The sequence below is a fragment of the Labeo rohita genome, chromosome 5 (genome assembly GCF_022985175.1).
Source record: "Labeo rohita strain BAU-BD-2019 chromosome 5, IGBB_LRoh.1.0, whole genome shotgun sequence".
NCBI lineage: Eukaryota > Metazoa > Chordata > Actinopteri > Cypriniformes > Cyprinidae > Labeo > Labeo rohita.
Window position 1 is genome coordinate 6854691 of NC_066873.1, and position 25734 is coordinate 6880424.

Consider the following 25734-nt stretch of genomic DNA (forward strand, 5'->3'; position numbering starts at 1 on the left):
AACTGACTGATGACCTTATGGACATATTCATTCTGAGGTAAATCTACTGCTACGTGACAATGTTTACACAGTAGTGTACACCTTTACACTTTTTCTGCAGTTTGACACAGAACAAGCATTTACATGAGACATTTCAGTAAGTAGTACTGTAGGCTCTCTTATAGAATAGCTGACCTTTTGATGTTAATTCATGTTCACTTCATACTACAGTAGTAAAGAGAAGGATATAATGGGTTCACTTGACGTTTGAACTGAGGAGCTAAAGCGATCGTGCATGGCGCATTAAAAAGCACCAAAACCGTAGTTATTGATTGAATTTTGTTATGAATTTGCCGTAATTTTTAAAGCTGATACTTTGTTCATTAAAAAAGTAACAAAGAAAGTGTGCTACAAATAGGCTAATATGAAGTTCACGCATTAACAGAACACAACATATAGACTAGGATCTTGATAACAAGAAGCCATATTAGTAGGATTATAAACGAGAATTGTTAACGATATTGCCAATTTCCACACAGCTGACAGCTTTACCTGTTGTAGTTTGTTCAAGTTCTGCATGAAACAGAAACTGATTTCTGCATGTTTATTACGCATGTCTCCATTTCTGTTTCTCTCATGCTGCACAACTGGAGCTGCGTTTAGCATGCCATCGCACTGCTGTTTGGCATAGATGAGGACAGTTTGAAAGTCTTTTTTCCACTAAAACTTTGATGCGCATCGTGTCAGTTTAATACGTGACCATACGTTTTTTTTTTTGCTTCAGACTAGAGATTCCATCCAGTTGGAGGATATCAAAAGCCGCTTTTCCACTATCGGGCTGAATGGTTCTTAGAACGGTCAGGTACGGTTCCGGTTATGTTTCCACCTGAGCCTGGTACGGCACGGCACAATTACAAACCCAACGAACATGAGACGTCCACCCGACGTGCAGATCATGTCTATATTCCGACAAAGACGTTGAAATGACGTCGTTTGGACGTCGTTTGCTCAGTGGGAACCGTTCTCGGCCCGGTTAGACAACCGTGCTGAGAGAGTGTGCTAAGCGGAAACTGATCAAACAGCCAAGTAAACAGCTACACTGAGTTCATAGCTCATGCATTAATACTGTCAATAAATGTGGTATTTTTAGAAAGGAATTTTACCTTCTGTGTCCATCTCCACTGGCATGCATATCCCCTCAGCATTTGTTGGTAACGTTATACCTGTCGTCGCCTTCTGTTTATTTTATTTTTGCGCCAAGAGTTGTCTTTTTTTTTCTGTTATTTAACGAAGTAAATATCAGATAAAAAACAGAAATATCAGATCATCGTCCATATCGCTGTTTACATTACAATTGTGTTACCAAGGCAACTGACGCATTTGTATTTACTTTCCAAAGAGTTCCGTTATCAGCACGACAGTGGAAAATGAAACCGTATCTGTGCTGACTGGCCCGGATCGGCACGGAATGGAACGGTTAAGCAAAGAGAACGGTTCGGCCCGATAGTGGAAAAGTGGCTAAACATATTTTGAGACGATTTTAGAATGCCTATTGTTTTCATTTGTCATGCGTTTCCTAGCAACAAAGCACAAATTTCTGCAGGAGTTTGTTGTGATCGGAACAACTTGAAAGTCTGGTAGTGTATGATTCTTGGTCGTTTAATGTATGATGGTTGGTTTTCCTTTGTGACCATTTACAAAGTTGGTAAGTGTATGATGCCTTTTATAAAAACAGATTTTAAAAGTCTTGTAGTGAATTTCAGCCATTAGAAAGCATTACCTGTCTGTCAAGCCTGATTTTAGAGCATGTAGACATGCTTACATTCCTCCATTGTAAAGCTATTTGAGCTTTTGTTTACATACTATACTGACACTGATATGCAGACTTTTTGCTAGATTATCTGCCTCTTTTTTGAACTGAGTGAAGTTACTGAATTTAGTAACACAGGCCCCCAACATTTTTTGCACTGTTTATATTGGCAGAATTTATATTTGACTTCACTTCTTTAAACTACAAGATGCCTTCAGATATTTTTTGCACTGTATTAGGCAGTATGTTGTTGGACTTGGCTCTATTAAACTACCTGTTGCTTTTCATGTATTTTTGCACAGTGTTGGGGAGTACTTTTGTTGGACTTTGCTCCTTTAAACTACATAATACCTTCATAATGTATTTTTGCACAGTGTTAGGCAGAATTTATGTGGCACTAATGGTACATGATGCCCTAAGGTGATGTTTTTAGAAAATGATTTAATAAAAGTTTGAAATAATTAAAAGTTGTACTTATTATTTATTGGAAAGTTAGCCAAAAGATTAATCAGATAAAAAAACAAACAAACAAAACAAACAAAAAAAAAAACATTAGATTCATTGAAAAAACAACAACAACATTAGATTAGTCAACTAACTGAAAAATAATCAAAAGATCAATCGACAAAAAAAAAAAAAAAAGTTAGCTGGAGCCCTAATATCTTCATTTGAATTTCAGTTCAAATAAAATTCAAAGTTGCAATTGAAGCTAAAATCAAATCTATGCATATATTGGACAGAAATTCAATTAAAAACAGAGAATCAATTTTTATACTGTGAGCCCAAGAACAGATTTGAATCAAATTGTGGGATTACAGTTATTGCGATAAGATATCGCAAAAAAAAAAACCTGACTTCCACCATTTCAATTAGATACAATTTTGATGACAAAAATTAAATAAACTCTAAAACAAATATATAACTATTAAAATAGAAAACTGAATTTGGGAAGATAATTAAGCATATCTTCTTTACCATTCCATAATCGACTCCATTTGTGATGGTGTGGCGTCTCTGCTCGTCTCTGCCCCTTGTGTGCCGTCGGGATCTTGTGATGCCTGTCATAGTTTCACTCTGTGACCGAGGCAGACCATTGTTCTCAGCTAACAGAATAAGAGAGACAAACTATTAGGCCACATTCATACAGCAACAGAAGACGGTTTTCAATACGGTATTTGAGTCCTTAATATGGTTACATTCACACACAGTACAGTTATTTACAAGTGTGACAACCGTATTCTATAACCGAACTCACACCTGTAAATTTTCAGGACTCACAACCGCATTCTAGGAACACACGCACTGTGTGAACGGAACAGGACTGGACAACTAGTCCATCGCAACCATTAGTGCGAGTGCGCCGCTCTGCCTCACCAGCGTGGGTCTACTATGCGCTGCATGCTTTAATTAGTGGTTTCAGTAACTTACGGTGACGGAGAAATGAGCTGTGTGTCATCTGAAAGTTTATATCCAGTCTCCACCAGAGCCACTCCCTCACGTCAGTTTTGTATCCTGTGCATGGCTCAAATGCTCCACTATCCACTCAAATTTAAAAGCTGTTGTCGGTTAATGATGATTTGATGTATGAACTCACGATAATACTTTCAATTTTACGGATGTCACCATCTTTGATATTGCTTTGGTCTCTGTTGCTATGGCTACTGGTAAGGAATACGGGCTTGACTCCCATTGCACATTCATACAGACAATTAATCACACACATACAACACTAAACAACTAACTGAAGAAAATTCAATTTTCTAATCAGAACAGGGTAAGAGATTATCTTCTCACTGGTCAGGCTCTAGCAGAGAAAACACACACACGAAAACTGTTTTAGCTCACACCCAAAATGTTACAATAAAAGATCTGTGGGGTATTTTAAGCTGAAACTTCACAGACACATTCTGGGGACACCAAAGGCTTATACTACATATTGTAAAAAGGGGAACTCTCAAGTGGTCTAGATCACAAGTGTGGAAGAGAAATTTGTCATTCAAAATCTGTAAATATTGCAAATTGACACTAGTTCATTCAAGTCCAAAAAAACTGATCATCCACATGAAAAAAGGCACAAGAAGACAGAATAATGCAGAGACTCTCAATGGGGAACCGGTTCAACACTGCAGCTGGAACTGGTTGTCAGTTCAGTGGTGAACAGGGTAAAGATCTGTCTCGGTATGTCTAAAAGAAGTTGGACTGAAAGTGTACTCTTCAGTGATCTACTGATGGGAGCCAAACCTCTCATCAGTAGAAGGAATCAAAAGGCAACTTTGCTGAGGTGCATGTTGTGAGAACTGGTCCAAAGTTTACTTTAGTGATGAGAGCAAGTTTTATTTATTTGGGTCTGATGGGAAACATTTTGTTCAGCTTCAAACTGAGCGAAGACAACTGAAATTGCGAATTGAAAATATGCCTAATGGAAACCCGTCAATTTCGCAAAAACTTCCAGAAATTGAGTTTGAGAACACTGCCTTAGAGTGACCCACCAAGTGAAAATTGGATGAATGCTGCCAGTTTGCCATATAAAGCAAAAAAGTTTTTACACTCGCATGAGGTGGTTTTTCAGGCAAATAATAAAAAAAAGGAATATTTCGCAAAATTGCAATGGAAATGTCTTTTTCGCATTTACAGGTCACATGGCATATGTAATTCATATGATCATTCTTCAATGTATTATAAACTCCAAGAAACACTTCATACGTAGCTGCTCTCAAGTATAAGGGGGTTTCCCTGCCATTAATGCTGAAATTATGTGCACTGCATGCATCTGCGGCATGTACCGGCTCCGACACAGCCACCGAAGCCGTTACGTTTATACCAGCAGTGCTGCACACGTTTCTGAAGTGACTCTCCGCGTTGCTTCTGTAACGATTAGAGATCGACTGATATATCAATTTACCAATATTTTTCCCGATATTTAAGCATTTTACCATAATCGGTTATCGGTTTTGTAATATCGGGTTCACCATATATTAATGTTCATATTAATGTTCATATTAGATGTGATACATAAATGCCTAATATGCAGCTAGTTTATGCAGCTTGGCTCTAAGAAATAGGGACGAATTTACAGTCACGTAGAATAATTCATTAAGTCCTGTCCCAATAAACATAACTTTGCTTGAATTAAATAATATACAGCCATGAATGAGCACATGTTGGAAATGAAAGCGCTGAATTTAATTCTCTCTCTTTTGTCTATATGCTCATAGACAAAAGAGGAAGTCAGGAGTCAAGTATAGGCTTAAACCGTCATAAGAAATAGAGACAAACTCACAGTCACATAAGATAATCCGTCAAGTCCTGTCCCAATAACTTTGCCTGAATTTAATTATATACAGTCATGAATGACGACGAAAACAATATTAGTAATTCTGATATAGGCCTAACATACCAGTTGAGAAATACAATAAAATACAATGTTTTGTTTGTTATATTCCAATATTCCAGAGAATATTATTCAGTGAATTAACATTATCCAGTGAATTCTTCACTCTTTAGCCTATTAAACAGCTTATAAACTGTAGTTTAAAACAAAGTTGATATGACTCCTGTCCTTTATTTATTTTCTCCATTTGAAAACATTCTACATTCTACATTTATTTTGCTTATTAGTGTTGCAGCTGATGCGTTTTATAAATATAATATTTTTGTTGTTGTAATATGAAGATTAAATTTAACATGAAAGACTGCTAATTTTCAACACTTTTTAAGATGACTAAAAGGAGGAAAAACCAAAGTGAAGTATGGACTTACTTCACTCAGTCACTGATTTACTTTATAACAGTAAATATATATCGGTTCTGCATATCGGTTATCGGGCACATAATTATGCAAATAATCGGTATCGGTTATAAAAAAAAAAATCAATATGGGTCGATCACTAGTAAAGATACATGTATACTACGGTTGTGCCGACAGACAATAGTATCGTGTATCAAAGTAAATAAATAATTAAATAAATTAGCACGATCATATTGTGTATCGGCGATCTCACAGGCTGACGATAGGACAACATCAAAACTGAGAATATCGCCCAACACTAATGAATACACCTCTTTCGATTAAATAAAGCCAAACCCCGTCAAAATCTCATCAAAATCCATTGCCATGACTTATCGCGAGAGGAACAAATTACGTTTTAAATCGAATAACATCGGTTAATGGAAACAGTGTTATAAAATATCGTCAATGTTTTGTGCAAATCTGTAATGGCAATGCACCTAATGAAAGGTGGAGGGGAAAGTGTCATGATTTTGGGGATATTTTCTGCAGCAGGAGTTGGGCCTTTCATACAGCTACAAGGCAGTGTGAAGGCAAATGTTTAACAGAACCTCCAGTTCCTTGCAGCTAAGAAGATTGAAATAATAAAATGGCAGGGCCAGAGTCCAGACCTAAACCCGATTTTAAAAAATCCTTAAAAAAAACATTGGCGACAAAGTTATGGCTAAGAAACCCACTACACTTACCAAACTATCTAAGAGAGTAGACCAAGATCACATCAGCACAGACTGAGAAACTAATGATGTCTTGTGTACTTCATGTGCTGAAGGGCCTCTACACTTCCTACTAATTTCTGACAGCTGTAGCTCTCCAAAATTTTTGTTGTAATCTTTTTATGTGCTACAGCGGTTATTGTTCTCTTATTTTGATCACAATGTTTTCCACAAAATAAAGGTTTTTGTTGAAATGCATGTTAGTAGAATAGGTGATATACCTACAGTTAATATTTCCTAATTTTAAGCAATAGAGTTTAACAATATTTCAGAAAAAATCAAGTATTTATAGATCGTTCTCTAATTTTGATCTCCACTACTTTTCAGGTTGGAAAATCAGTGTTTCCCACAGAATTTTGTGAGACTGTGGTGGTGGACATCGGTCCCAGTAGGGGTGTGTGGGGGGGCATAATATGAAATATTGTAAACATCTGCCCATTAAAATGTTGGAAATCATGCTAATGTGACAATGCGTAACTGGTTGCCATTGCATTTTCAAACGCGCGCTAAACTCACGGCAAAAACAAAATCACGAACTGATCGTCTGACTCTGAATGAAGTGCGTGCTTCACAAACAAGCAGCGAAACAGACTTGATGAACGGATAATACCATATAACGCTTAGTTCGTTTTACAGACACTTTTCCAAAGCGATGGCACGAAACAACGTTAAACACGTCTATGTTAAAATGACGAGTATAAATATTTTCGGTTTATTATGAAACTGTGGCTGGACAGATGAGACTGTGGCGGGCCGCCACACTCTAGTTAATGAATGGGAAACACAAAAAATACAAAAATCCATATAAATAGGGGGAGTAGGGGGGATCACATTCCCATTCCAGGGCATTAAAATACATTAATAGTCCAAGTTCAGGTTGATTGGGAGGAACTGCTTTTGCCAGGTTTGACTGTTGAGCTCACAATGGAGACAAGTTCTAACACGCTTTTATGCAGCTGTGCTTCAACTCATTGGCATCAGTGAGTGATCTAATGAATGCATCTCATTGCAACACTGATGTGTCAATGCCATTCATCAATGTCAGCTCCAAACCAGTGGACCAATCAGAAAACAACGGAGGCAGGGCAAGTGTTGCAAGCTCCAGTACACTGTAGAAAAACACAGATTATCATATGTCTACTTCAAATTTCTTTTTAGAGAAGTATTACTTCTGTGGATTGGCTATTATTTAGTGCTATAAACACATGTAATGTCGTTTCATTCATACTGGAAGCTGGAGGGTGCCCTCGCGCAGAAAATCCACACACGCGGAAGCAATAGAACTGACAACGCTTCAGGAAATCCCTAATATGAACAAAAGTATCCAGCTACTGCTGTAACTGAATAAAAGAAGATAGGATCAATTTACCTTTTATTTTACCTTTGATTTGACCTTTGATTAAATATTAAGATAATAAACAGTTGACTATGACAATGTATAGTTTGTTTGTGTTCTTAAAACCATTTTGGGTACACAGCCTCCTACATAGAAATTCAAGTGATTACTGTCCCAATGTGCACTTAGGCAGGAAACTTACCAGTGTCCGGATTTGTGTTCATGGTATACTGATTCACAAGCTCGGGAGCTAAGGAGCTGATTGAGACGCAACCCATGTGTTCACGCTGTCTGGCGGACATTTTGATAGCTGTCTGAAAACTTTCACCAGAAGAGGAGCCTCTTAAATGTGCATTTTTTAAAAGTTTAGGCCTTTATTTTGGGTAAGTTTCACTACTTACTGCAAAACTAAGACTATTTATTGAAAAATTAAGAGACTAATGTTTATACTTTTGCATATCATGACCTGGAACGTGGGAAATAATTAGTTAGATCCAAAAGATAGTTTCAGGAAAAAAGCGCAGATGCTACAGAACATAGTTAGCTGACTAGCTGTATAACATTGTGTGCTACACTAATATATTACTTAACAGGCATTACCGGCTTGCACTTTTAAATCCATAATATTATAAATGTACAGTTTATTGCTAGTCTGTGGTTTTACACTGCTATAATTTTAAAGACTTTATTATATTGTAAAGTGAGATATTATTTGTAAAGTGAGCTTAAAGGAGAAGTTCACTTCCAGAACAAAAAATATACAGATAATTTACTCACCCCCTTGTCATTCAAGATGTTCATGTCTTTGTAATTCCTTTTTGAGGAAAACATTTCAGGAATGTTCTCCATATAGTGGACTTCTATGGTGCCCATGAGTTTGTGACATGAACATCTTGGATGACAAGGGGGTGAGCAAATTATCTGTAAATTTTTGTTCTGGAAGTGAACTTATACTTTGCACTACTATGAAAAACAGCTTCAGTGTAACATCAATAAGAAAACGGGTCCCACTTTATATTAAGTGTCCTTAACTACTATGTACTTACATTGAAATTGATCATTTGATACAATGCACTTATTGTGTACATACATGTATTTATATTTTACTTAGATTTTAAAAATACCGCAATGTAATTACATCTGTAATTAAAGCTGCAAGCAGCGATGAACGGGCCCTCGCACCCGGGCTCACCGCCGACCGGTGGCTTTAGGGAAACAGCGAACGGTGGGCACTATGCTTTTAACATAGTAAATTTAGGAGGAATATATCAAAGTCATTTAGATGTGCCAAACTTCCTGCTGCCAGCTGATGGCGCTATGCCTGTAACTGAATATTGGCATGTAGACGTCTTCAGGTCAGCGCTTTTATCAAACATATGAAGTTTGGTGCAGATTGAACATGGTATGCTTGAGTTAGTGTAAGAAAAGTAATTTCCTGTTGCCAGCTGGTTGTGCTATAATTGTAATGGAATATTGGCCTTTAGATGTGTTCAGGCCAGGACTCTTATCGAACATATGAAGTTTGGGGCAGATCAGACATTGTATGGCTGAGTTACAACAACTTCCTGTTTCATGGCATTAATAGCATGCATTAGCACTAAGAAAGTGTTTCTAGCATGTTTAGCACAATATGGCATATTTTGCTGTGCTTTTAATAGACCATCACAGTATTAAACATGTCACTTCCGGTTGCCAGCAGGTGGCGCTATGACTTTAACTGAATATGAGCATGTAGATATCTTCAGGCCAGGACTCTCATCAAACATGTGAAGTTTGGGGCAGATTGGACATTGTTTGCAGGAATTGCAACAACTTCCTGTTTCATGGCTTTAACAATATGCTTTAGCACTTGGTAAGTGTTGCTAGCATGTTTGAGTATGTTTTTAGCAAGTTTAGCACTCAGTGGCTTATTTTAGTGTGTTGCTAATAGTGTATCACAGTGTTAAACATCACTTCCTGTTGACAGTAGGTGGCGCTATGACTATAACTGAATATTGTTACGTAAATGTGTTCAGACCAGAACTCTTATCAAACCTGTTAAGTTTGGGGCAGATTGGACATTGCATGCCTGAGTTACAGTAGCTTCCTGTTTCATTGCATTAATAACATGCTTTAGCACTTAGCTAAGTGTTGCTAACGTGTTATAGCATGTTTCTAGCATGTTGTTACCCTATTTAACACTTGTTGATATTTCTAAAATGTTGCGTTCATTACAGAGTGCAACATCTCACTTCCTGTTGCCAGCAGGTGGCGCTACGACTATAACTGAATACGGGCATGGGCATGTGTTCAGGCCAGGACTCTTATCAAACATGTTAAGTTTGGGGCAGATTGGATATTGTATGCCTGAGTTACAGTAACTTCCTGTTTCATTGTATTATTAGTATGCTTTACCATATTAGCTAAGTGTCACTAGCATGCTTTACTATGTTTGTAGCATGTTGAATATTAAGGTTGGGGCAGATTGGACATTGTATGCAGGAGTTACAGCAATTTGTCTTTGTATTAATATCATGCTTTAGCTCTTAGCTAAGTGTTGCTAGCATGTTTTAACATGATTGTAGCATGATGCTAGCCTATTTAAAACTTGCTAATGCTTTTTAATATGTTGCTAGGAGTCTATAACACCGTTAAACATGTCACTTCCTGTTGTCAGGAGGTGGCGCTATAATTATAACTGAATATGGGCATGTATACATCTTCAGACCAGGACTCTTATCAAACATGTGAAGTTTGGGGCAGATTGGACATTGCATGCCTGAGTTACACTAGCTTCCTGTTTCATTGCATTAATAACATGCTTTAGCACTTAGCTAAGTGTTGCTAACATGTTATAGCATGTTTCTAGCATGTTGCTACCCTATTTAACACTTGTTGATATTTTTAAAATGTTGCTAGGCATCCACAACAGTATTAAACATGTCACTTCCTGTTGCCAGCAGGTGGCGCTATAATTATAACTGAATATGGGCATGTAGATATCTTCAGACCAGGACTCTTATCAAACATATGAAGTTTGGGGCAGATTGGACATTGTTTACATGAATTACAAAAACTTCCTGTTTTATGTCTTTAACAACATGCTTTAGCATTAAGTGAGTGTTGCTGGCATGTTTGAGTGTGTTTTTAACTACTTTAGTACTCAATGGCTTTTTAGTGTGTTGCTAATAGTGTATCACATTGTTAAACATGTCACTTCCTGTTGACAGTAGGTGGCGCTATGACTATAACTGAATATTGGCACATAAAGGTGTTCAGGCCAGGACTCTCATCAAACTTATTAAGTTTGGGGCAGATTGGACATCGCATGCCTGAGTTAGAGTAACTTCCTGTTTCATTGCATTAAGAGCATGCTTTAGCATATTAGCTAAGTGTTGCTAACATGCTTTACTATGTTTGTAGCATGTTGAATATTAAGTTTGGGGCAGATTGGACATTGTATGCATGAGTTATAGCAATTTTCTGTTTCTTTGTATTAATAGCATGCTTTAGCAATTAGCTAAGTGTTGCTAACATGTTATAGCATGTTTGTAGCATGTTGCTACCCTATTTAACACTTGTTGATATTTTTAAAATGTTGTTAGGCATCCACAACAGTATTAAACATGTGACTTCCTGTTGCCAGCAGGTGGCGCTATGACTACAACTGAATATGTGCATGGGCATGTGTTCAGGCCAGGACTCTTATCAAACATGGTAAGTTTGGGGTAGATTGGACATTGTATGCCTGAGTTACAGTAACTTCCTGTTTCATTGCATTATTAGCATGCTTTAGCATATTAGCTAAGTGTTGCTAACGTGCTTTACTATGTTTGTAGCATGTTGAATATTAAGTTTGGGGCAGATTGGACATTGTATGCATGAGTTACAGCAATTTTCTGTTTCTTTGTATTAATAGCATGCTTTAGCTCTTAGCTAAGTGTTGCTAGCATGTTGTAGCATGATTGTAGCATGTTGTTAGCCTATTTAAAACTTGCTAATGCTTTTTAATATGTTGCTAGGAGTCCGTAACAGTGTTAAACATGTCACTTCCTGTTGTCAGCAGGTGGCGCTATGAATATAACTGAATATGGGCACTGAAATGTGTTCAGGACATGAATCTTATCACACCTGTGAAGTTTGAGGCAGATCGGACATTGTTTGCCTGAGTTACAGCCACTTCCTTTTTCATGGCGACACGTCGAAATTTGTCAGGCCGCCACGGACACGCCCCTCGGCGAAAACTCAAAAGCTTCGCAATTTAACATCGCAAGGGCCTTATGATAACACTCAGCAAATTTGAAGATGATCGGATAATTATTAGAATGGTGGGCACTATGCTTTTCACATGGTAAATTTAGGAGGAATATGTCAAAGTCATTAATATGTGCCAAACTTCCTGCTTCCAGCTGGTGGCGCTATGTCTGTAACTGAATATTGGCATGTAGATGTGTTCAGGCCAGCACTTTTGTCAAACATATGAAGTTTGGTGCAGATTGAACACGGCATGCTTGAGCTAGTGTAAGACATGACATATCTTGCTGCCAACAGGTGGCGCTATGATTATATCTGAATATTGGTCTTTAGGTGTCTTCAGGTCAGGACTCTCACCAAGCATGTGAAGTTTGGGGCAGATCAGACATTGCATGTTTAAGTTATTGTAAAATGAAACATTTCCTGTTGCCAACAGGTGGCGCTATGATAATTACTGAATATTGGCCTCTAGATGTGTTCAGGCCAGGACACTTATCGAACGTGTGAAGTTTGGGGCAGATCGGACATTTTATGGTGCCCAACCCTGTTGCTGGAGATCAACTTTCTTGCAGAGTTTAGTTCCGACTAGGGGTGCAACAATACAGTTAGTCCACGGTTCAATACATACCTCGGTTTTTAGCCACGGTTTTCAGTTCGGTTCGGTTCTGATCAGTGGCGATTTCTTTAAGACTGCAAGGGAAGCTCAGCTTCCCCTATAATGTCACAAAATTAATGGTCAAATTATGTACTATTGTATTAACATTTTATTGACTAAAAATGCGTTAGAAAACGTTCATCTCAAAGACGAGTTCGTTCAGAATCAGTTAGATATAGCAGGTCGGCTGACTTGATTTTCTTCTCATACATTCCCGTAGCGTCACAGTGCATTTCCCCGTTGAAGCTCAGCGTCCATTGACTTCAATGCGGCTGCTTTGAACGTTTTTTTTCAGTGCTTTGAAACTAGACGGTCATTGGATAAACGCTGCGATTATGTCCCGCCCACGGACGCTCAGCGTCTCTGGGGGTGAATGAGGAGCAAATGAGGAGTGGGCTGGCCTGGACTCCGAGCTTCTGCGTGATGATTGGAGGGTCTGTCGAAAGATTGCATCTCCTTTTGACTGACAGCGATTTTGTACTATAAGGAATCGCTGAAGCTATTCGCGCTCAGTCCCATCGCGGATTTCTCAAGTTCAGTCGAAATAAAAACTGCTGCAACCTATTTCTTTATATTTGCTTGGCGAAATTGCTTGATTGTCATCATACATATCACACAATTATACACCACCTTCCTTGTTTCACTTTTACAGAGTTTAATATTTTTTTTAGATCGCTCATTCATTCATTCATGTTAATATTTAATGTAGTAATCAATATATATATATATATAGATTACTACATTAAATATTAACATGGAGGATGACTATAAATTAATATATATATATATATATATATATATAGTAATCTTGAAACATTTTAACATAACATAATGAAACCTTATATTTCTATTAAAATACTTTATAAATAAATAAATCTCCATAATAACCTTATTTAAATTGCAAAATATTTATACTATATAGTAGCATCTGACTAAAAGAAAAAACACATCATATTTTGCATAATAAAACTAAAGCTTTTTTTTTTTTACGATTGTTTGCATTGTGACTTACTTATGACAATAAGGCACATTCTTGTGAATAAATAAATAGACAATTTTATGATGTAGGCCGAAAATGAGCTTCCCCTATTTGACAGACCAGTAGCCGCCACTGGTTCTGATATCTTACCACTTCAGTGTTTTTTGGTTTTTTTTTGCAACAAATTAACAAAATACTCCCTTAAACCTCTGTACAATGAAAAAAAGCGTGATTTAGTATATGTCTGCTTATTTTTCTTTTGAGAGGTTTTATTTTTCCGTTTTTTATGCAAAATAGAAAGGGGTTTCATTCATACTGGACACTGGAGGGCGCCCTCGTTCAGTAAATCCACATATGCATCAAAGAAGTAGCACTGATTACATTCATTCCTTCCAGCTTCTCTAATGGACCTTTATCGCACTCGAATTGAACACCGGAAGCGCTTGTCGAAGCAGTGTATCGATTCTTCCGGTTATATATATTTTTCAATATGCTGTAATCACTAGTTGAATAAAAGCCTGTTAAAATGAGCATCTGCAGGATGATTTCAAAATCTAGACATTTTCAGAGACAGGCGAAGAAATATTCTGATGATTACTGTGCACATAATTTTCCAAACGCAACGGAACTTTTAGTTTTAATCGAATGTACCGATCTGAGAAACCCATGGCTCATAAACATGCGTGATTTCACCACACTGCGTCAGTGGGTGCAGTGTGTATGAGACCTGATAAATAAAATCAGAATCAACATATTTATTAATTTGTATGCAATTTTAGTCTTTATTCTGTCATTTTTCATTCACAGACATTGCATGGTTAATTTTGTAAGGGTGTTTATTTAAAATGTATTTTAATGTAAACAGGTATAAAATATGATGAGAAAAACATTGTTAATTAAAGCTGCAAACAGCGATGAATGGGCCCTCGCACCCGGGCTCTCCGCCGACCGGTGGCTTTAGGGAAACAGCGAACGGTGGGCACTATGCTTTTAACATAGTAAATTTAGGAGGAATATATCAAAGTCATTTAGATGTGCCAAACTTCATGCTGCCAGCTGGTGGCGCTATGCCTATAACTGAATATTGGCATGTAGACTTCTTCAGGTCAGCGCTTTTATCAAACATATGAAGTTTGGTGCAGATGGAACATGGTATGCTTGAGTTAGTGTAAGACAAGTCATTTCCTGTTGCCAGCTGGTGGCGCTATAATTGTAATGGAATATTGGCCTTTAGATGGACATTGTATGGCTGAGTTACAACAACTTCCTGTTTCATGGCATTAATAGCATGCATTAGCACTTAGAAAGTGTTTCTAGCATATTTAGCACAATATGGCATATTTTGCTGTGCTTTTAATAGACCATGTGAACATGTGAAGTTTGGGGAAGATTGGACATTGTTTGCAGGAATTGCAACAACTTCCGGTTTCATGTCACTTCCTGTTGTCAGCAGGTGGTGCTATGACTATAACTGAATATGGGCACTGACATGTGTTCAGGACCGGACTCTTATCACACCTGTGAAGTTTGAGGCAGATCGGACATTGTTTACAGGCTTTTATTCAACTAGTGATTACAGCATATTGAAAAATATATATAACCGGAAGAATCGATACACTGCTTCGACAAGCGCTTCCGGTGTTCAATTCCAGTGCGATAAAGGTCCATTAAAGAAGCTGGAACGAATGAATGTAATCAGTGCTACTTCTTTGATGCATATGTGGATTTACTGAACGAGGGCGCCCTCCAGTGTCCAGTATGAATGAAACCCCTTTTGACTGCAGCAGGTTAAATTTTTATTGTTATAGTTAATTTATTGTTCACAATGCACATTTGGAAGAGAAATATATTAATAGGAACATTTCAGCAGGTGATATGAGGTGTAGGCCTAAACATCCTCAGTTTTGAAATGCATACTCCACGCGAACGTGCTCCCGCATAATATTTTAGAAGGACCTTAATTCATTCCACACATCTCATCCGTGTTGTGTCAGGAAATCGCGAAAACTGAGGAAGTGTGTCATCGTTTAGAATAAAAGCAGCCAGGTACACTGCAGTAACACCGGCGAAAGAAAGGAAAGAGAAGATTCTCGCATTAGTTTTCATTGCGTTGCGATGGGACCGGAAGTGGGGATACATTGCTTCGCTTACCGGATATAGGAAGTGAGATAAAGGTCCATGTGGATAAAGGCATCGCTATTGTTGTGAGTGTGTGACTGGATAAAAAAATATAACGTTAAACTTTTGAATGATGAAATTTAAGGACAATACACTCGTCTACAATAATATATGGTTTATCTGAGTTCTTCAAGCTATCTCGTGTATTTTCATAAGCCATTGCTAATCGACATACATAGAATACGAGCATAGAATTTATCGCCTGCTTCATTCTGTGATAAGAATCCACATCAGATCACATAATAGTGTTGTCAAAAGACCAGGTACTTCGGTACCAAGTCGGTACTAAAAAAAATTAAATGTTACGGTACCAGGTTTTCTAAAGTACCGGTGGTACCGAGCACCCGGTCAACCCGGTTCTTGCTGGCTATCCGAAAGGTGCGCACTGCGCAGTTGCGTCTTCTTCATAAAAGCACAGAGGCATGGCGACCGGCGGTGCTGCTGATGCAGCTGCTCAGAATCCGCTTTTTGAAAACAAAGGAGAAAGGAGCCACGTGTGGAAATATTTTGTATTTGCGACTGATGACAAGGGCAACATCACAGATCATCAGAAACCCATTTGCGAACGGTGTCATCGAAGTTTTCTCTCAAAAGGAGGACATACATCGAACTTAATAAAACACCTCAAAGACCGACACCCAGATTTAATGAAAGAGTTCAAGCAGGTAAGTTTTAATTTAATTTTATATTCAGAGCTTTTTTTATAAAAATTATACCCTAAAGAAACATTGCCATTTGCTTAGTTAATCGTTAGTATAAGCGCGGCTAATGCTAACGCTAGTATTAATATAAACTTCTTTATTAAGTGTTTAATGCTCGTATAGCGTTTATTAAAAATTATTTAAAAAAAAAAAAAGGGGGAAAAAAAGGACATGATAGTGTATTATTTTTACACACATGAGGCTTTTAAATGACCTGTGTAGCTAAAATATGTGTGTTAGAGAACAAATGTACAAATGTATGGTTAATGTTTATAGCCTTAAAGTCGGTCAACAGAAAAGCAGTTTGATTAAATAAAAGTACAGTCACATACAGTCCTGTATAGTTTGGTAAAAGATACCATTCATTACCATGACTTAATATATTATCTAACATCAAGTTAGAGTGAGTGAACATTAATTAATGTGTGTGAATGTTATTTTATACAAACACTGCATCGTTCATGTTTGTTCATTGTGCGTTGAATAATGTCAACAGATACAACTTTTAATTTAAAATAAATTAATACATTTTGAAATTAAGAAGAATAATTGCTATGTAACACTTGTTTATTAAGTCATGTTAAATGTTATCTTTTTGTAAAGTGTTTTTAATACTACAGTTTCCGTCTGTGTAACATTGATATACACTCAATATAAGTAATCCTATCTAAATTTCTTATAAAAGCTGAGGTTTGTTATTTACTGAAAAGTTATAGTATATATAAAGTTGTGTTTAGCTGGTGTCAATCTAATGTTGCATTTAGTCAGACTCAGCCCATTGTTTTACTGAAGTATATTATATTTTCCTTTTACAGCTGCAGGCTGAAGAAGACCACAAACCACCAAATCAAACTCCTAAGCAAACAACGGTTCCAGATGCTTTTCAGCAGCAGAAGAAGTACGACAAAAACTCACCTGAGGCAAGAAAACTGAACTGAGCTGTTGCTGAATTCACATGTATGGATCAAGTGCCAGTTTATACAGTGAAAAATGGGGATTCCAGCAAATGCTTAATCACCTCAACCCAAAATACCAGCTTCCAAGCCAAAACTTTGTTTTATTTTTGTTTGTTATTAATAAAAAGAGTGTTGTTCAATTCATGTTTTTGTGTTTTGATTTGGTACCGAAATTGGTACAGAGAACTGTGGATTTTCACTGGTATTGGTACCGAATACTGAAATTTTGGTACCGTGACAACACTATAAGGAAGTTATTTCAAACACTCGACTGATGTGAATTTTATAACTTTTGTCTTTATAACTCTTGTTGGACAACAGGTTTAGAAAGGCTTGTCATTGCAGGTCATTAGAATGGAAGATGCTCTGCCTGTGTTGCTTTTTCAAATACAAGTGGGGAAGCGTTTCCTCATTTCAGCACGTGAAATCGCAGGCACACATACAGCAAATTCCAAGAGAAATAAAAAAAGGAAGATATTTAAATGCAAAACCGATAAACTGCAATTCACAAGCGCGTATTGAACCATGGAGGTCGTACCGAACAGTTCAATATTATATTGAGAATTGCGACATCCCTAGTTCCGACCCTAATCAAACACACCTGTCTGTAATTATCAAGTGCTCCTTGAGATTCTAATTAGCTGGTTCAGGTGTGTTTGGTCAGGTTTTGAGCTGAACACTGCAGGAAAGTCGATCTCCAGGACCAGGGTTGAGCACCCCTGCCTTACACCTTAACTCACCCATACCTACCCTTAAACCTACCCATACCACCAAACCTCTCCCTAACCTTACCCATATCCCACCGCAATAGCAACAAAAGTGTTTTGCAGTACAATATGACCATATTAGGTACATTGTACTTATTTTTTGATGTAGGTACATAGTAGTTAAGGCCACTTAATACAAAGGGGGACCAGAAAAAGCACAATTTCATAGATACTGTCAATAGTAGTTGATCATATTAAATCATGTATAAACTTTACACATGACCTAGATTATTTATTTTGCAAAATCTTGCCCTATAAATTTCATGTAATATTTATAAATTAAAAATTGTTGATGCTCCAGTTAAGCACAGTGTGCTCTCTTTAAAGCTCTTCCACACGGACATCTATGCAATGTTATTGTATGTTGTACCTTTATTTCTGAGAGTGTAATTACAAGGGATGTGACGAGATCTCGCGAGATCCGATGTGTCTGTGACAGATCTCGTGACAGTATCCTCCCAAAACATTTTGCTCTGTTTACACTATTGCACTATTAATCCTTAAAATATTAAGGTGTCTATTCAAACACCCACGCCATCTTATTCCTGAATGACAACGATTTACCTGTGTCTATTAGGACTGTTTGACATGGCGAGTGTCAGTGGAGTGTGAGAACCAGGTTTTGTCGCTGCCCATGTTAATGAATCAGAGGGTCGGGGTAAATGTGAACGCAGAAAGAGCAACACTAACAGTCTTTTCAACCACATTATAATCATTATTTCTGTGTTACAGACATTTAAATAATAGAAGTACTGGGATAAAAGTTTATAGTTTGGGTATAAACACTTATTGTCTACAGTAGCGATCAAAACTCTATTTTAACACGTGTATCTATTGTAACGCTTATCGTCTTCCGCCAGGAGGTGGCGACAACTGCCCGTTTTAAACATGTCATTGAATCATTCATTCAGGAGATTCCAATAGTCAAACAAGTCTTAATGAAGTGAGACACTGACTCCTTCATTGAATGTTTTTTTTTATTTTTATTTTGTTTAAATTAATATATGTTTTTAAAAGACTTAAGCAATGAATAGTTTGTCAGAACCACTAGTAAATTATGTTATTTTGTTTAGTTTTCTAATCTTTTTTTCTCCAGAATCGTGAGAGAATCATGGTTTCCAATTTATAAATAACAACTAGGATTCTCAATTTATCCAGAATCATGAAGCTCTTGTTTAAATGTTGTTTATTACTGCATATTATTCATTAAAATTGAAGTTTAATTTCATAAAGTTCAAAATGCACCTTAATTTTTTTGCATTTTGTCATTTTCAGTTGAATAAAAGACTATTTTCAATATATATGTCATCATTGAGGATTTCTTAAGAAAAGTGTAAAAATCTCGTCTCGTCTCGTTCTCGTGAACCCAATCTCGTGTCTCGTCTCGTCTCGTGGGATTAGTGTCTCGTCACACCCCTAGTAATTACACAATTTTGAGCGCTGGGTATAAATCCTGCTGCACCATTCAAAGTGCCATCAGTCTGAAGGTCTGACTATGAAGTCTGAAGACTAACTAACAAGCAGTTGGATATAGACCATTTTCACAAGACTGTGATGATGCGTTTCAATGGTCATCAGCATCATAAGTCCTTGAAAGATTTTAAAATGTAGATTTTTTTCTAAAATGTACATTTATAACAATATGTATTATATCACCTTTTCGTCAAGTTACAAAAAAAACTAGTTAACGCTAATGCGAGGGTGTTTCTAATGCAGCGTCTATGGGAGGGATGGTAAATTTGACATTGTTTTCTCTTTTACCAATATCAGTCTCTCGCAGTTTTTCTCCTTTAATTAAAAAAAAAAAAAATGTTAAAAATATTATCCTGGAGTTCTGCTTCTGCTATTTGAGCAAATAGGAATGCAAAAAAATAAGACAAACTATTTTTTTTTCTGGATTAGCATGCAGATACATAGATTTCATGCCGACTTTAACTAATACTATGCTGATTTTTTTGTAACTACATTTAAGTTCTGTTTCAGTCTAACCTGCAATTTGTAAATATCCAGTTTATTCCCATTAATTTTCATATATTCCCATTAATTTCCATGGAAGTTTCCAAGTTTGGAAACCTACTCAGTTTTTGATTCTGCACACCACCTGGCAAAAAAGAAGAAATTACTTTTTATAACAAAACAGTGCGTCACTGGTGTCCTGGCGCTTGTTGATGGCTTAATATGACAAACTGCTGCTTTGCACATATTTTGGATTTAATGTCAGTACTATGTCAATTTATTGAGTCTGACCTGTATTTTGGCGGTTACTGCTGTATTGTATGTGAAGGGTTTGTTTGTCTCAAACGGTCTAGTGCCAAACATTCCTGTCATTATGAAGGACTGAGAGCTGCTTTCACACAGATTCGAAAGGAGTCATCAGTCTGACAGCTCTCACAATCTACAAATGTCATAAAATGATCATAATATAAAGTCAGCTGCTCTCCATTATTTCAACATTCAATGCCTGGATTTAACAGTAAATATTTACAATGTGTAGCTGTGCAAATCTCACTTATAGTAATATTACATTCCACATCTTCATGATTATATCTACTTTATTACATGATATTGGTTGGGAAAGACGCAGCTCAAACATGTCGTTTCCTTTCTTTATTTCTTCTCTATTTGACAGCCTGACTTTTTTTTTTTTTTTTTTTTTAAAGTCTAATCTCTGGAATAAAGTGAAAGGATTACGTCGTTATGACTAATTCACGACAGTGATGCCCTTACCTGTGTTTTGGACATCAGGAGATTCCAGAGCGAGTGATTCAATGGATCGGATCTGATGCGCATTTTGCCCGATGTGTATCGGATCAGATCGATATGAACATTCAGATCTCTCGAGTCCTCCGCAGCCCTGCGATGGGACCGAAACCCCAGAATAATGCGAAGAATCGCTGTGTTTGTCTAAATACGCAGAGCTCTCGTGCCGTCTGTTCTGTCCATTCTGCCGGCTGTGGAGTGTGTTTATTCCGTTACTCGGTCCAAGCGGCCGAACTTTACAGTCTAACGGCCGCGCGGTACCGCCGGCTCTCTGCTGTGATTTCAGCTGCTGTTGGTGGTTTGAAACGATCGATCTGCAGCCGTTTTCGGGATTGAACATCGAGTTTCTAAGTCCCGCGACGAACCGCTCGAAAGTCAGACAGCCGTGATGCGGTGCGACGCGCCTCAAACTCTCCAGAACTCCAGCGGGTAAATCGCGAGCCTCTGCGCCACGCCACCGACTCTCAATCTCAGATATGTGAACGTAACCCCTTCTTCCATCGTCAAGAATATCAAACAAAGTCCGCAAACTATGAAGGAAAGCTTTTGGGAGACCTTGTGTGCTAAACTCCGTGTCCTTCGGCTGCATTTTCGCTGTTTTAGAACTTGGACATACTTTTCTGACGCCACTTTGAAGAATACCGACTAGTCCGGTACCTTTGCCATTGGATTCTGTTTGTATTAAGGCCATTAAGTAGTTTTATTTACAGCAAAGTCTCTCTTCTCTTGTCCATCAGCTGTTTTGTTGCCTTATTTTCATTTGGGATTTCGCTTCCGCCTCCAATCAAACTCACGCACACATTCTGAGCCCAATCCTTCTCTCTGTAGCTCCACCCTGCGAACGCTCGCGCAGCCACAGGGATCATCACGCTCATTGGATAAAGGAAGAGTTTCTTCACCGTGATTGGCTGAAACTACAGCAACAAAAGATTTGAGTTTTGCTGCACAAGTATTTGAATATCAGTAAGCCAGTCACATTTCCCGCATATTTTTTAAAAGCAAAGAAAAAACTAAACTAGTAAAAACATTTCTTTATGACCCAATGCCAAATACTATCAATGTCAATAACAATAACTGATATGTTACTCATACATCCATTCATTTTTTAAAACTAGAAATAAAATGTGGGTGTTATTTCTTCCTCAGTGGTTCTAACATTGATCAACAGAATATATTAAATCAGATATTTTCTGCTTCTAATTAGTCTTATTTATACAAAATTCCTATTTCATTAAAACTTGTTGAATACTGTAAATTTACCTGAATGCTACACAACTGGCTTGTTTGATAAAGCCCAATTAGAATTTGGCAATATATATATATATATATATATATATATATATATATATTACAATCAGTGACTAAGCAGATTGCCCTCTATGGCAGTGAGGTGTGGGGTCCATATACAAATCTAAATCAAGAATTCACCAAATGGAAGCAGAAGAAGAAGAAAAAAACAACAACATCCAACTGAGATTCTGCATGCAGGGCTCAATAAGAATACCCATTGCACTGGCACATAACAAATAATGCATGCATGGCAGAATTAAGCAAATGTCCACTAAAAAAAAAAAAAAAAAGAGGCAGTCAAATTCTGTAAGCATCTAAAATTCAGTGACTCTCACTCAGACTCTCACTCTCACATCTCACTCACAAAGCCCTGAAATATCAAGACGTGAGCAAAAAGAAACCAGTACTCTCTCTCAGCTTAACCAGAGCTTCAGTCCTGATGTTTCACTAACATTTACTGACCCCCATCACACTGATGCTCTTAGAAGAACACAAGGACTCCTAAGTGTTAGTAGCTCAATATGAGTCTGCCTGGCACAATAAAAGAGACAGTTAATGATTCACAATGACTTTATGTTTTCCTCATATGTAGCTAAACTGTATAACTTATATTACTCCTTTATTCTGTTATTTAAATGTGTTAATATTTGACACTCAACTTTTATGTATGTATGTATGTATGTGTATATATATATATATATATATATATATATATATACCCCCAAACCCTCCAACGCCCCCATATATATATATGAAGAGTTCAGATGCAAAACCAGCTAAATCCATCTGACGTCTTTCTTTAAAAAAGGAATTTTTTTCAGGCTCAGATGTATAGGTTTCTATGTAAGTACCAGTACTTCTGATTGGGCTGAGGCTGGTATTTTAGCGAGTTTGAAGAAAAAGTATTTGATGGACGTATAATATGTGTCGAGAGCATTCACTCAGTATCATTATCTTTTTTTTTTGACCGAGATGGCTTTTAGCTGGTTTTGCATCTAAACTCTTCATATATATTCTTATATATATTTTATATTTTTAAAAAAATTGCACTACTTTTTATTTGTAAACATTAAGTATTGTAAAAACATCTGTGGTTGTAACGTGGAGAGGGAGACGTGAAGCGAGCCGATCCAAATGCAAGCTTTTATTGAATAACAAAGTCTAAGACATAGTCAGAACCAGGCAGGGTTGAACAATAGCAAACAGGTCTATTGGAGCAAGACACAAGAATAGTCCGTGAAGCAGGCGAGGGTCGATAAGCGGTGAATGTAATCCAAAGGGAGAGGCAAAGGGGTATTCCGAACAAACTTGCGAGAAGTCCAAAAGGCAGGTGGCGAGACAGACAAAACGAGAACACCAGGCAAGAAAGCTAAACTCAGGGAACAAGGGAACTAGGGAACTCGGAAACTATGTAACTTGGAAACTCAGAAACTAGGAAACTAGGGATACACAATACAAACTCCAATACACAACTCCAATACTCGGCGAGACACAAGGGGAAGTCCAAGGCTTATATAGAGTCTCTGATTGGCCACAGGTGTGTATGAGTAATCAGCGCAATGGGTCATGGGAAACGTAGTCCGGGGTGAGATGCAACAGTCTGTGTGGTGTGAAATGTTAGTGAAATGTACAGGTGACCTCTGGTGGCAGGCAGACCAGACAGGATTCATAACAGAGCCCCCCACCAAGGAGCGGCTTCCAGACGCTCCACACAAAAAACAATCCAGGGGAACAGTAGGGCGGGGGCGAGACAAGGCGAGGGTCGGAGGGCCAGGTCCATGTGGAGGACCTGGGGACTGAGGCAAGGCCGGAGGAGCAGGAGCCCACCAGGGCGGAGCAGATGGAGCAGGAGCCCACCAGGGCAGAGCAGGCGGTGCAGGAGCCCACCAGGGTGGAGCAGGCGGAGCAGGCGGAGCAGGAGCCCTCCAGGGCGGAGCTGGAGGCGCTAGAGCCCTCCAGGGTGGAGCTGGAACCCGCGTCATGGACTGGGACCTGGGGAGAACAGGGACAGAAGAGGCAGACAGAGCGACAAGGAGAGAGGCAGGGAGTTTGTTGGCGGCCTTCGTGGCCGTGACAGGAGAAGCAGAGAGTCCAAACATGGCCGGAACAGGACAGACAGAGAGTTCATAAACGGCTTTCATAGCCATGACAGGAGGAGCTGAGAGTTTATACATGGCCTCCATGGCCAGAACAGGACGGATAGAGAGTTCATAAACGGCCTCCGTGGCCAGTTCAGGATCAGGCATGAGTACACAGGCTAGGTGAGTGTTACGAGGCGCTACCACGGTGCAGGGAGTTATAGCAAACGTCCCCGTTTTTTGAGGATCCACAGCCTCAGTAGACGCTGCCACCTCCAGAGGTTCTGCAGCGTAAGACGCCTCCTCCGGTGACCCAGTGGTAGTACCCAGACGCACCACAAAGCGATTCCCACCAAGGGAAGCGCTGCAGACGGGGGAAACAGTTCTGGAACAGGAAGTGTGAGATGAGTAGGTTTGGGGATACCGGCTGAGCGTGCGGCCATCAGCGATACATCCCTCAAGCTGGATACAAAACTGGGGTAATGATGAAGTGAACTTGATGATCTGGGTGCAGCAGACGAGATGCGACAAGGCTCTGGGAGGTCAGACGAGATGTGGCGAGGCGCTGGGAGGTCAGACGAGACGCGATGAGGCTCTGGGAGGTCAGATGAGACGTGACTTGACTCTGAGCGACCAGCCGAGATGTGACTTTACCCAGGAACAACAGCAGTAACTTGACTTGGCTCATGAAGAACAGCCGTGACTTGACTTGGCTCATGAAGATCAACTGTGCTTTGACCTGGCTCATGAAGAACTGCTGTGACTTGACTTGGCTCATGAAGAACTGCTGTGACTTGGCTTGGCTCATAAAGAACTGCTGTGACTTGGCTTGGCTCATGAAGTTCAGCTGTGACTTGGCTCATGAAGATCAGCTGTGACTTGGCTTGTCTCAGGAACAACAGCTTTGACTTTGCTTGACTCAGGAACAACAGCTTTGACTCTGCTTGACTCAGGAACGACAGCTTTGATTTGCTTGACTCAGGAACGACAGCTTTGACTTTGCTTAACTCAGGAACGACAGCTTTGACTTTGCTTGACTCGGGAAACTCAGCTGTAACTTGACTTGACTCGGGAACAACAGCTGTAACTTGGCTGGACTCGGGAACAACAGCTGTAACTTGACTGGACTCGGGAACAACAGCTGTAACTTGACTTGACTCGGGAATAACAGCCATAACTTGACTTGACTCTGGTGTGGCAGCAGTGACACGGCGGAACTTTGTCTTCGCCGCCATTTTGAGAACGGGCTCCACTGTAGCCGCCATTACGTGAGCGCGCTCCGGTGCGGCCACCATTTTACGAGCGCGACTCAACACAGGAGTAGCGATGCTAACTAGAATGTCCCAGGGCTTGTGGCCGCCATTACTGCGTTGTCGCGTTCCTCCTCCGCGACGCCCACAGTGAACGGAGAGCCCACGCACAATAAAGCAAAGTCCATGAATTGGGCAAGTGATGAACGTGGATCCTCGTGTCTCAGTCTTGCCTTTAAAGGTTCATTTATACCATCACAGAA

General features: G+C 38.7%; 1 protein-coding gene across 1 annotated transcript in view; it reads right to left on the reverse strand.

Moving 5' to 3' along the window:
* Window positions 1-21661, reverse strand: part of sapcd2 (suppressor APC domain containing 2) — a 51122-nt gene extending 29461 nt beyond the window's left edge. The window contains exons 1-2 of the mRNA XM_051110732.1: window positions 20821-21661; window positions 2765-2892 (exon numbers count right to left, since the gene is read on the reverse strand). Coding sequence (XP_050966689.1) covers window positions 2765-2892; window positions 20821-21544 — 852 coding nt within the window. The 5' untranslated portion in view covers window positions 21545-21661. The remainder of the gene's footprint in view (window positions 1-2764; window positions 2893-20820) is intronic.
* Between the last annotated feature and the right edge of the window lie 4073 nt (window positions 21662-25734).